The 13,979-nt window shown below is 39.4% G+C and overlaps 1 protein-coding gene across 1 annotated transcript; it reads left to right on the forward strand.

Moving 5' to 3' along the window:
* The first annotated feature begins 3,261 nt into the window (after nt 1–3,261).
* Nucleotides 3,262–10,577, forward strand: LOC131243052 (adenylate kinase 1, chloroplastic-like). Its single transcript, XM_058242116.1, has 4 exons — nt 3,262–3,603; nt 6,173–6,313; nt 8,243–8,515; nt 10,146–10,577. The coding sequence occupies exons 1-4, from the start codon at nt 3,307–3,309 to the stop codon at nt 10,287–10,289; spliced, it is 855 nt and encodes a 284-aa protein (XP_058098099.1). The 5' UTR covers nt 3,262–3,306; the 3' UTR covers nt 10,290–10,577.
* The last annotated feature ends 3,402 nt before the right edge of the window (nt 10,578–13,979 follow it).

Below are 13,979 nucleotides of genomic sequence, written 5' to 3' on the forward strand. Positions count from 1 at the left end.
TGATTTAAATAATTTTTTTTTTTTTTGCAATATTTCTTCCATTACAAGTATTAGTGACTCCTATTGTATAAATAACTTTGATGGTACAAAATGACCTCGTGCTAAAAAAATTTATTTAAATCACAAATGAAAGTTGAATGGACCGTCGAAAGCAATTTATTTAAATCACAAATGAAAGTTGAATGGACCCTCTAAAGCGTTTTCAAATTATGGATCTTTTCACATGACGGTGACACTTGATTATTCATCGGTTGATCTCTGCAAAGCGTCCATCACATTCTTTGCACCCTTTCCCTCTCCTCGAATCTCACAACCTTTACCCTTTATCCCCTCCCCGCTGGGATTTAGATTCGGTAGTCAACCTTCCACATCACGATGCCAGCTGGTGTTGGAAAAACTCTGTGGTCCATCATAATGTACGTGTTTTATCCCTTCCTTTCATTCATTTTGGATCATTATTTTAAGGTACCAGTTTAAAAAAAAGATGGATCCAAATATTAGGTGTGCCACATCACAAGAAAATGATTAATTATCCATCATTAAAAAAAAATTCTAAGGCCTACTAGAAGAAAACAGTGATGATTGACGAAGGGAAATCACAAATATCAGCCGAAAACTTTACGTGGGGATTAGCTATTGAACCTGACAGTAGCAACACTCGCTCCTAAAGTGATGTCACTACATTATGTGGGCCTATCATGACGTATGTGTTGTATCCATGTTGTCCATTCAGTTGGAAAAACCATTCGGTTGGAGAAATTATTCTAAGGCATAAGACAAAGAATGAGGTAAATCCAAAGCCCAAGTGGACCCACCACAAAAAGCAGTGGCGATTTAACGCCTACCCTAAAAAACATCTTGTCACCACACAAGTTCCCTATCAAGCTCATACTTGTTTTTCCCTTATTACATCTATGTGTTAACTTGTAAACAGGTTGGATTTCAAATAAACATATGGTGGGCCCTATGAAGGTTTCAACGGTGGGCGGGCGTCATTGTCTCCACTGTTTTTTTTTTTTTTTTGTGGTGGGTCCACTTAAGCTTTGGATATTCCTCGTTCTTTGGCTAATACCCTAAAATAGTTTCTCCAAATGGATGAACGGTGCGGATATAACCCATACATCATGGCGGGCCCACAGAATGTGGTGGCCTCAAATCCCCGTTCAAAAACTTTTGTTACCCCGATAAGTTTCAATGGCAAGCATTTAATTAACACTTTTCCTGTGGTGTGGCCCACCTAATATGAGCGGGAAAATGGATGGACGGCAGAGATAAAACACATACATCATTTGGGGCCAACAGCACCGTCCAGTACTGACCCGGCTGTAGAAGGGTAACAGTCGAATCTTGTCCTGTCGCTCCCATCGCCTCTCGCGTGGCGTGGGCGCAGCTTCCGTGGATACCCTAATGCACTGGAGTCGGTGGATCCCTACTGTGAGGCCCACCGTAATTTATTTGGCTCATATCCACATTGTCCATCCGTTTTGAAAGATCATTTTATGGCCTGATTTAAAAAATGAAGCAGATCCAACTCTCAGGTGGACCACACCACAGGAAGCAGTAATGATGGACTATTAAAACTTATCGTGGGCCACAAAAGTTTTGGATGATATTTTTATGGTCCCTTAATCCATATCTTTATGACATTATCAAAAGGTTGGATGGAAAATAAACTTTCCAGTGGCCCCTAAGAAGTTTTAAATGTTTGATATTTACTCACCACTATTTCCTATGGTATGGTCTAACTAAGATTTAGATCAACTTCAATATTGGGATTATGCAATAAAATGAGCTGTAAAAACGGATGGACGGCCTGGATGTAAGGCGCGTACAATGAGGTGGCCCCCACAGTCAAGATCCACCGAATCGCGCCCCCTCTGACGTGGTCAAGGCATCAAGTGAGCCCTACGACGAATATTCCCTGCCCAAAATAACTATGCGGATCTGTTACAAGGCGAGCGAGAGCGGATTAGATGAGACCCCGGTCTCACCCAAAACGGTGCGGCCCTTACTGTGGGGCACACCTTGATGTATGTATTACGTATCCACGCCATCATCCGTATTTCCGGATCGTTTTAGGGCATTATTTCAAAAAATGAAGTAGATCGAATTATCAGGTGGACCATACCATAATAAACAGTGGTGATTGACTGTCCTACCATTAAAAACTTCTTAGAGTATACCTTAATGTTTTCGCAGTGTGTATTTACCATCCAATCTGTTGATAAGGTCACGTAAGCCTGGATGAAGGGAAAAAAACAAATATCAGCTTGATCTAAAACTTTCCTGGCCCATTAATGGTCAATGACCACTTTTCTCATGATATGGTTCACGTAATAATTGGATCTGATTTATTTTTGGAATAATATTTTAAAATAATCTGTGAAAACGGATGGACGGCGTGGATACATAATAAATACATCAAGGTGGGCCCCACAGTAAGGGCCACACTGTCTTTGGTGGTTCTGGGGTCTCACCAAATCTGCTCTCAAGGCAAGCACGGTCAGTGCCTTTTTGACAACACACGTGTATCACACCAGATGCCATGTAACAGCGGGCGCGGATTGGTTACTGACAAGGTCAGTAGCCAAATCGCTATTGAAGTGACGTCACCAAGCTCTGTGGACCCCACCATGATGCATGTGTTATATCCATACCGTCCAACCATTTTTAGAGATAGTTTTATGTCATTACAAAAAGAATAGGATAGATCTAAAGTTGAAGCTGACCCCACCATAGAAAATAGTGGGGAGAGTGACATTCACCGTTCAAAACTTTTTAGGGGCCACAGTAGTTTCCAATCAAGCTGATATTTTTGTTTTCACTTCATCTATCTCTATGTTAACTTATGAATAGGTTGGATCTCAAAAATACATCACGGTGGGCCCTATAAATGTTTCAACGGTGAGTGTGACTGCTCCCACGGTTTTCTGTGGTGGGTCCGCTTGAAATTTAGATCTATTTCATTCTCTTTATAATGCCATAAAACGATCTCTAAAAATGTTTGGACGGTATGGATACAACACATGCATCATGGTGGGGTCCACATAGCTTGCTGACGTCACTTCAGTGGCGGTTTGGCTACTGACCTTGTCAGTATCCGATCCGCGCCCAATAACAGTGGAGCCCACCTGGTGGACAGCCTGGATATCGACACACATGCCAGTCTTTATGCACGGCTCTAGATTTCCCACGCGTCCGATGACCTACCTATTAGAAGTAAACTACAGATCCCTTCCCATTTCCTCCCAAGATTCTCTCCCATAAAAATCCCCCTTCTCTCTTTCTCTCTCTCTCTCTCTCCCCATGGCGGCCCTAACCCGCCTCATGAAAACCAAAACCCTCTCTTCTACATCCGTCCGTACGCTTACAGCTCTGATTTCCGAAACTGACGTCGGTTTCCCCTCATCCCTCTCTCACAACTCCTTCCCACTCAGTAGACACTCCAAGGACAGAAACGTCCAATGGGTTTTCCTCGGCTGCCCGGGCGTTGGCAAGGGAACCTACGCCAGCCGTTTATCTCACCTCCTCGGTGTGCCCCACATCGCCACCGGTGATCTCGTCCGTGACGAGCTTTCCAGCTCTGGCCCACTCTCTCATCAGGTAATTCCTTCACCACCCTTTTTAACTTCTACTTCATGCAATCCAATTGTACATCGTTGTACTATTAAGCAGAAAGAAAAAGGTTGTATCTATCAGCCGGGTGGGTGTAGATATCTATTTCCTACTTGTTATTTTTATGCTTGCATAGAATTGTAATGAAAATTTCGAGAGGGTGCGTTTGGATCCGCCTTAAATTGCAATTCAAATGCATTTTAGAAAAGGAAAGCACTTGCGTACCTGTCATAAGTACCTAACAGGGTCATTTTCTCTAACGCGGAAGAAATGACTCAACCTGCATGAAATCCACCCCGTCCATTAGGTACATCATCCCCTGTTTGGCCTTGATCTAAAATATTAGGATGATTCAACACTCAGGTGGGCCACCGCATTAAATTATAACTAAAAACCTTTAAACTCACCTGAGTTTTGGATTACTATGATTTCTAGGTAGCTGTTTCATCCAGACAAGTCACATCAGATGAATGGATCGAATTGCATGTAAACACCATGGTGGGCACTACAAAAAGCTAATGGCATGTGGCCTACCTAACTTCTAGATGGTCATGATTTTAAGGTTTCAAGATGAACATGATGCAGCATAACTGATGGATGGGGTGGATCTCATGAAATTCCACCCCATGCGCCTCTCTGTGCTTACATGACATGTCAAAAGTTCTCACAAAGTTCCCATGAGAACTGGTTCCTAGAGAGCATTTTTGTGTGTGTGTCCAACCCAATGGATATATGAGGAAGGTCTCAAGTCCGGTCAGTTGAACCACAGGTTATAGTCCAACCTAGTGGATAACTTCTAACTTACTATGTGCATGGGGCATCCAATCCGTTCAATAGATTGGCCCCACCATGTTGAGCAGTCTATGATCAGTCCCATCCACTGATCAAGTGTACCACACTTATATTTTGCAATTTATCAATGATTATATACTGTTTTCTATGGTATGACTCACTTGATGGTTGGATAAGGCTGATTTTTGCAGTAGGTGATCCCCAAGAGTTTCTACACACATATTAGAGAGAGAGAGAGAGAGAGAGAGAGGATCCAAACCATGTCTGGTGCTAATAACTACCCTAAGCTAGCTCTAACTTTACAAAGAGAAAGAAATACAATCTTTACATTGAAAAATCCATCTACTTGGAAAAAAGAACCAAAGAGAAATGATTAGACACAACAGTGGTGGGCAACACCAGTACAACAAGTCACACAATCAGCTGTCCATTGCTGTTGAAGTTATGTCCGGAAGTACAGATGGGATATTCTACATATGTGACATATTGATATGTTGGCAGGAAAAAAATGGTTGTATCAAAACTTTTGATGCAGCTGCCGCATCTGATCATTCCTCAGAAATGAAATCCTCTATTTTGAAGGCACCAAGGATGCCAGGATGTAAGCCAAGGTTTTGGGACTAGCTAAAACTGGGTTGACTTGATTGATTCGACTCATTCCACTTGGGAATGAACGGAGTCGCCCACCTGAAACATGTACATCTTCAGGCAGGTCAGCAATTCATTGTTTTAAATAGCTTCGCTATGTAGCGTGTAGCTTACACTATATAGCATAACTTATCCTTAACATCACGTAGCTCATGAAAATAGCTTAGGTCAGCTGTACCCTACGCTACATGTTATACAGCCTATGATACATGCTACGTAGCTTATACTACAAGCTATGTTTCCACGAAGCTTACACTACAAGTTGTGTTTCACTAAAACATTAAAATTAATTAACATTTGCAGTGATTTGTTACATTTTTCATTTTTTAATAAAAATTAGTTAATCTTTTCAGTGATTTTAGTCAAATAATATAAGTAATAGTATTAAATCAGTTAGGTTGATCTTTCTTTACCTTTATACTCAATCTCTGCCCACTTTTCCTATTAAATTTTATTAAATTTCATTATTAATCAGACTAATTCAGTGCAAACTGTTATGAAATTTCGTGATATTTGGCGCAACCAAACACAACTAAAAATCCAAAAGTTGTGTGTAGCTTACGCTGGACACTATGTAGCTTAAGCTTCATGCTTCATAGGGGTGAATGCTACACTACACACTATTTGCTATTTAAAACACTAGTCAACATCCAAATGCTACTTGATGCAAGGTTCAAAGTATTGTCTGAAACTGGTGTGTATTGCCCGATACAAAATGGACTCTTCAATAATATTGGTCTGTATTATCCAAAAATGGCCCAGTACGGGGCAGTATGACCTGGTCTTGGTGGTGACCAATATGCTAAATCCTTGACTTGGAGAGATTGCGGCTATCACATGATCAGCATCCGAAAATTATTTGAACTTGAAGGGGTTCAAGGAAACATTTTTTTCTTCCATAGTAAGCATGAAAAGTTCTCCTTCAGCACTGATGGCACTGTTTATGTATGCATATAAGGGCAGATTTCTGGGGTGCTGATAATCACTCTGATCATTCTTCTGTATACTGTTATTTCATTGATTTGATTGAAGCTTGTCAGCACTGATGTGTTGACTAGAAATATTATGACTGCAGTCGTACTTGTTCATCAAAATAATTTTTTTTTTTCTTTTGCAGCTTTCAGAGGTTGTAAATCAAGGGAAACTGGTTTCAGATGAAATTATAATAAGTCTATTGTCCAAACGCCTTGAAAGTGGAGAAGCTCAGGGCGAATCAGGATTCATTCTTGATGGTTTTCCACGGACTATTAGTCAAGCGGTGAGCACCTTTGTAAAGGGTAGGGAACATAAAAAAGATAGGTTTTTTGTATTTATTCTATTTCCTTAGAAGATATAATTGAAAGAAACTAGTGTAGAGAGATTATAGAATGCCGAGCCTCAATCGATGTATAGTTCACCGAGCCTCTGGATTGTGGACACTTGGGGCCTGTGGTTCGGTGATCCAGACAGTTTATCTTCCGGGTGCCACCGTGGATGGGGGGATTTCCCCAAAGAAATCTTCAAGATGGGAAGATCACCTCTGATCATTGGCCTGTTTTACATTGAATGTGTACCGTTGCTGTATTTTTTCATAACCTTCCATTTAACAGGCCACTGATCAAAGGATTAGGATCTTCTGGTCTGGGAGACTGGGCCCAAGAAATCATCAGTCTGTCCAACATGTACATAATCCTAGGTTTGTTAAGGCCCAGCACCCTTCAAAACTCTCATGTTTCATTTTCCTGGTTTTTTCCTCTCCTGTTGGTGCAACTGCAGATTTGTTCCCCTATTTTCTTTTCTTTTCTTTTTACTGCCAGCATTTGCTTGGATTCCCAAATTTGTATGTAGTGCACTGTATCTTGAAAACTTGAAACTTTCATGTGATATATGATGTGAATGCCTCACTGAGGTCAGTGTTTTCTGGTATTGCAGATCTTATATTTCTGGTCATTTATGTTGCTATGTTTTGGTTACGAATGTCATGTTAGCACATAAATAAGCATTTCCAATTCATTTTAGGTTGTCGAGAGGATGTTTCTTCCAACATTTCATTTTCCAACATAGAAACCAAAAATGAAGTGGGATGAAGACATGCATGTCTCAACGCTTGAATGCTTTATATAATGCAGCATACCTTTCCTGCATTTGAGCATAAAAATGAAAAATTATATAATTATATCCAGTGCTTGATATTCAGGTGTATGATTTATGATATAATATCTTGTTAGAAAGATTCTTTCTGATGTACCAGTGTAGCCATAAACCCTAATTCTTGTTTCTTGATGTCAATAAACTGGACAATCCAAATACTGCATAGAGTGTGGAGCATTGTTTGATCACCCAAAAACAGGCTTGTCTTGGCTTGAGCTCGAAGACTTGGTCGGGTCATCCTGATACTCGGTTTGTTATTACTTTTTAAAGAATATAAGAAAGCAGGCTTTTATTCTTTCAATTTAAAATTTATAATTTTAAGACTGAATTGATGATGATAATGACAAGAACTGTCTTCAAGTCTGTTTTTCCAAAGATTATTTTTATTTTTATTTTTAATTTTCGCTTTGAAATTTTGGTTCTTTCTTTTTTCTAAAAATAGAAAACAAGACTCATCGAAGCCTATGTGAGTTGAATCGACTGGGTGGTAGCAAGCGTTCACCAAGTCTTGACTTAACCAAGTTACAGTGGGATTTAGCTCTAAATTCATTCAATTGACTAGGGGAATTTTAGTAATAGGGCTGAGGGAGAATCTGGAACTAGGGCTGCAACTTGGTTACAAGGGAGAATCTGGAACTAGGGCTGCAACTTGGTTACATGTCAACACAAACCTGATTGACCCATCCTGAGTTCAGGTTGGATTGTCAAGATCCTAGAGTCGTGTTTGGGTTGGAAAATGCCAACCTGGTTTGAAATTGGGTTGGGTTCTGGTTGGACAAATTTTGGTCGGGTTAAGTTGGGTTGGGAATAATAACATGTATTTAGGTCGGGTCAGTTATGGAGGAATTTGGGTTGGGCACCTCGGGTGGGAATTTGGGTCAAGCCTGGTTGTGGTTTAGGTCCTCCTGAGGTCGTTTGGGCTCGGGTTGACTTTCAACCAGACCTAACCCACCTGAGTTGCACTCCTATCTGGAACTCAGTTTCTATTGTTGGGTAATGTTACAGGCATTTTCTTTCTCTTTTGCTATTTTAATGTGCATTTCTTCTGTATTTGCAGGAGATATTGGAGGGAGTGACTGATATTGACCTGGTGGTTAACCTAAAACTCAGAGAAGACATATTGCTTGAGAAGTGCCTTGGAAGGAGGATTTGCAGCCAATGTGGGGGAAACTTCAACATTGCATCGATCAACATCAAGGGTGAGAATGGGATGCCTGGAATATTCATGGCTCCACTTCTCCCTCCTGTACATTGCACGTCAAAGCTCATCACTCGATCTGATGATACTGAAGCAGTCGTAAAAGAACGACTCCGTATATACAATGAAACGGTACCGCACTGTCTCCTCTTAAGAGTTCTTTACTTCCATAAATATTTAGTTTGTTATTGCACTCGATCTTAGCCAGAAGGCTGAGAAAGGTATACGCTATGTTTGTTATTTCGGAATACCCTTCTCAGGTGATCCGAAACTGTTCCTTCGAAATTTTTGTCATGGATACAAATTTGTGGAAAGTCAGTGTTTTAAATAGCTTATGCTATGTAGCATGTAGCTTACGCTATACACCATAACTTAGCCTTAACGCTATGTAACTCATGAAAATAGCTGAAGTCGCATGTAGCCTATGCCACACGCTAATTTGCATACGCTGCACGTTACTACTTAGCTTACACTAAAAGTTATTTTTCAATAAAATATTAAAATCGATTTTAATGTTTTCAATGATTTTTTTACAATTTTCTTTTCTCTATAAAAATGGTTAATCTTTTCAATGATTTTAATAAAATAATACAACTAACAGTGTCAAATCAGTTGCTTTGCCCTTTCTTCATCTTTATACTTAATCTTTTCCCTATTTTGTCTATTATTTTAGGTTGCATTTTCTTGCGCCAAGTATCGTGAAATTTCATTATTAATTAATGATTAGGTGCAAAATATCATGAAATTTATGATCTTTGGTGCAACAAAGCGCAACTTTCCTATTATTTTAGGCTGTGTTTCCTCACACCGAATATCATGAAATTTCATTATTAGTCAGTAATTTGGCAAAATACCATAAAATTTTATGATGTGCGACAAAGTGCTACCTTAATTAAAGATCCACAAGTAGCGTGTGTCTTACATGTGGCTTATGCCTCACACTTCAGAGGGGTGAATGGTATGCTATTCACTATTTAAAACACTGGAATGAATTAAATGAGGTTCTTTACTGCCTGTTTGGGAGCTCAGAAAATAAAAGAAGTGAAAATTTCTTCGAAAAGTTACTTTCCAAGAAAGCATTTGGAGAGAACAAAAAATAACAGATGGAAGGCTGGGAAATCTTTTTAGGACTTTTTCTATGAAAGCGCATTCTTGGAAATTGTTTTTCACCAAAAGGCAAACTCCCTTGGGAAAATGTCATTTTCTTGGAAAGTATTTTCCATGTAAATACTTTTCAAGCTCCCACAGAGGCCCTTAAAAAAGTGATTCTTAGAGATTTTTTTTTTTTTTTTTTTTTAAAATAATAAAGTAAAACTTGGAGAAAATCATGGAAATGTTCATTTTTTGAGTTTTGGTTTTTCTTTCATCTTTTTTCCCCTGAGAAATGCTACTACTTACAAGAGTAGGATTTCTCCCTGAGAAATATTTGGGTTATTCATCAAGTGGGTCCCACTGTTTATGTTTCATCTGGTCGTCGGGTCAGCCACAAGTCATGACAAAAAGGACAGTTAAAAAACTTACCCACCTGACGACCAGACTGGCCCCTGATCTTTTGGGCATTGAGCATAAAAGGTGGCGACTGTCTGATGAACAATCCAGATCTTGCTAAGGAAGTGTGGTTAGAGTAGGATTCCGAATCCTGCCCTAAAGAGTAGCCATAGCCATAACACACACTCTCTCTCTCTCTCTCTCTCTCTCTCTCTCTCTCTCTCTCTCTCTCTATTAAAAAAAATTATATTGGCAATGGTTGTTATTTCTGCAGAGTCGGCCTGTGGAGGAGTTCTATCGTAGCCGGGGCAAATTACTAGAGTTTGATTTGCCGGGAGGAATCCCAGAGTCCTGGCCAAAGCTACTGCAGGCACTGAATCTCGAAGATCATGATGACAAGCAGTCTGCAGCTGCATGAGTTTTATTGATAAGAAAAGGTGAGTCATTCTTTGCATGTGTGAGATGTACGTGCATGTCAAATATTAAACATTTTTTTCTAAAATAAAAGCCCGAGTTCCAGCTACTGTCCGATGAAGTTAGGTCAGTTGTCTACTTGGGCTTTTGGAGTCGAGGTGCAAAATGTCGTTGTATTGGGAAATTAACTGCTTATTGTTATGTTTGCATGTTTCGAGGATGGTTAGGGGCCTGAAAAGGATTATTTATGTAACATTATTGATTTTTGAATATGGAATATGTGTTCCTTTTATTTCCTTTTTGTCTGGTCAAGTGCATGGTTTCTCTGTTTCATGCATGGGAAAATAGCTGAAGTTGTTTTTATAGTCTAGTGTTTTAAATAGCTTAAGCTACATTACACAGCGTGGCTTAGCTTTAATGCTATGGAGCTCATGAAAGTAGCTTAAGTTGTGTGTAGCATATGCTACATGCTAATTTGCATACGCTATACGCCATATAACCTTCGCTACACTCTACTTATACTAAAAACTATTTTTCAATTAAATATGAAAATCAATTAATGTTTTTGATCTATTTTCAATAAAAATTAGTTAATCATTTTAATGATTTTATTAAAAATAATACAAGTAACTGTGTTAAATCAGTTTCTTTATCCTTCTTTGGCTTTATACTTAAAGTTTGCTCCATTTTTCCTATTAGTAGGTTGTTTGGTTGCATCAAATATCATGAAATTTCATTATTAATCAACAAAGTGCAACCTTAATTAAAGATGTAGAAGTAGCATGTAGCTTACACCACATGCTATGTAGCTAACTACTCACACTTTAGAGAGGTGAACACTACGTTACACACGCTATTTAGTATTTAAAGCACTGTTTTATACTAATGCTATAAAATTCTAGCTAAAAAAAAAACTCAATAGATCCACTCAGTGTGATTGGATTTGAGTTGACCAGACAAGATACCTCCTTCCCTCGAGTTTCCTTCAAATCTTCTACGGGTTTTCCTTGTTTGAGTTTTTACCGAGTCTTGTGGATTTATTAATTTATGCATTTGATAGTATATGTTTTCATTTTGAAATAATGATTAACTAACAAATTTTTAGCATGTTGTCTGAACTTCCAGCCGACTCTTAGATTCTGCCTGTCTCAATGGACTCAGAGTTGAATTTTGGTGTTTTAGAACCATGCTATCTATAAATGGAAAAATGCAGCTTTGAGTTTCCAAGAATTGACATACAAATTGCAGTCACATCTGTCACAACTTCGGTCACATGGTAGCCACTAAAAGAAAATAGGGATTTTTAGGGCAAAATTTCTCAGGAGTTTGGATTTTTAGGAGGGAAATTACATAAATGCCTCTGATTATTATTATTTATTTATTCTTAAAAAGTGGTGGATTGAGAGTTATGGGGCCATGTTTCATGTGGCATGTATTGGACAACCAATTTGTCCACCAAAGGCACCCTGCCATGATTACCAGGCGAACCAAAAATCTGGCTGATCCAATTATAAGTGGACCAAACCATAAAAAAATGATATACACCACTCGAAAGCATCCAAATCCATGTGTAGCTATCTGATGATTCGGGGCCAGATTCTTAGTTCTCGTGGTTGCCATTGTGGGTTCATATGTTAGATTGGTTGGATGTTATACATGTCACGTGTGAGCACTACAACTGATAATGAAGGAACTTCGGGGATTAAAAAATCCCATAAAAATATTTTTAAGAAATAACAAAATTGGGTCACAGATGAGCAAGTGCAACTACCATTGATAATGAAGTGCTGGCCTATTTTCTGCAATGCAATTGGTTTCTATCCTAGTGGTCCTTTTATAGGCGAGGTGGAAGCCTGTTGCTCAATGGTCGATAGAGAGCTTGTGTTTTCAACAATGAGGTCCGTGGTTTGAACCCGGCTTAACTATATTAAAAGAAGAGGGCCTTTTATCAGCACAGATTGCATGATTTGGATATATCTCAATCTGGGGATTTTGTGACAATTCCGATCCACATTTAGTTCCATAGGATCAAACCATCTAGGTTGCAGACCATGGATCCACATGTTCAGAATCATATCTTTTCTATTTTATTTCCGATTGCGGCTGTCCTGTCTGTCAGCCAGATCAAAATTTTATTTTATTTTATTTTTTCTTTCAAGTAATTCTCCAAGGTAATGTAGATGGAAGTGATGCAAATCGATGTTTACTTGAAAGGAAGAGAAGGAAAAAGAAGAAACTGTTGGTGTGTGTGTGTGTGTGTTTTTTTTTTTTTTTTTTTAGTAATAAAATCCAGCTTGAGCAGTTCTTTTTCTTTGTATCTTGATTGTTTTCCTCATTCATTTGAATGATTGAGAACAAAATCAAGATGGCCCAGTGATGTAGAAATAAGGAGGGGAGCATTGATTGGTAACGAAGGTTTTGGAAAGAAGATGAGAGGAAGAGCTAAAATGGTTTGGAAGCCCATCTTGAGAAAATAAGGAATGTTGGAAACTGATTTCCATTTTACAGGTTTACCTAAAATATGGTTATTCGTTTCTCCCAAGAAAGATGCCAAAACCACATTCCTAGAAGAAACACAATGTTACCTTGTGTGAAGATGATATGAAAATTAGAATCCAAAACAAACAAAAACGGAATATGTGGTTTTCCATTAGCTGAGAATTCCAGGTTTAGATTTCCTTCATTTATTCAGAATCCAGTGGGTGATAGGTTGCTGGGTCGAAACATGGCTCTCAGAAGTTGTTTCAAATGCTCAGACGCAGCCCTTTGGAAGATGTCTTGGTGTCATCCATGTCATCGCTTCTGACTTTGATTTGTCTCTTTTCAAAGGATTGCAAAAATCCCATTTTCAATTATCAGATTCTAAGAACAAACTGACATTTCGGAAGTGGTTGGGCACAGCCCCTTGGCCCATTGGATGTTGCAAATACAGAGAGGGCACACAAAATAGGGTCTGTCCAAAAACATCACCCAAGGGCAGCAGTGTCAACATATCCTGATCCAGTCACATCACCCAATGGCAGCAGTCTCAAAATGTCCTGATCCAGTCACATCACGCAATGGTAGCAGTCTCAAAATGTCCTGATCCACTAACGTTTTTAGGTGCCTTGTATCTGTCTGGATGCTGAGGATGGAATTGCAATTTTGGATCAACCCTCTTTTTGAAACTAGGAATCTCGACTCAATCATGGATTGCTGACTCATCTGAGTCGACTTAGGTTTTTTTGAGTTTAATCAGGTAAAATATGCCCAACTGGGACTAGTCACTCCTTTGACTCAGCTGAGCTTGACTTGACTCAGGACTAGAGGTGTACACGAGTCGAGTCGAGTCGAGCTTTGTCCAGCTCGTGCTCAGCTCGGACTGCTCGAGTCCCAGCTCATGTTTAGCTCAACTCAGCTAGGCCTTCGAGCTCGAAACAGCAGCTCGTGCTCAGCTCGTTTGAGTTCGAGTAGATTTCGAGCCGAGTTCGAGCAGAGTTTTCGAGTCGAGTTCCAATAATATCAGAATGTTTCACAGATCAACCTTATTTTGGGACCTTAGAGGTAACATATTTCACAGATCAGCAATGAGGAATTGGATTTCAGTTTGAAATTGAAAGAACACTGACCGAAGAGAGTAGAGAGAGAGAGGGTAGGTGCAGGGAGAAGCTGACAGGGGCGGGCGGCCGTGCGGTGCAGGGAGAAGGCTGAGGGT

Source organism: Magnolia sinica, chromosome 4, assembly GCF_029962835.1.
Source record: "Magnolia sinica isolate HGM2019 chromosome 4, MsV1, whole genome shotgun sequence".
In the NCBI taxonomy this organism is placed as follows: Eukaryota; Viridiplantae; Streptophyta; class Magnoliopsida; order Magnoliales; family Magnoliaceae; genus Magnolia; species Magnolia sinica.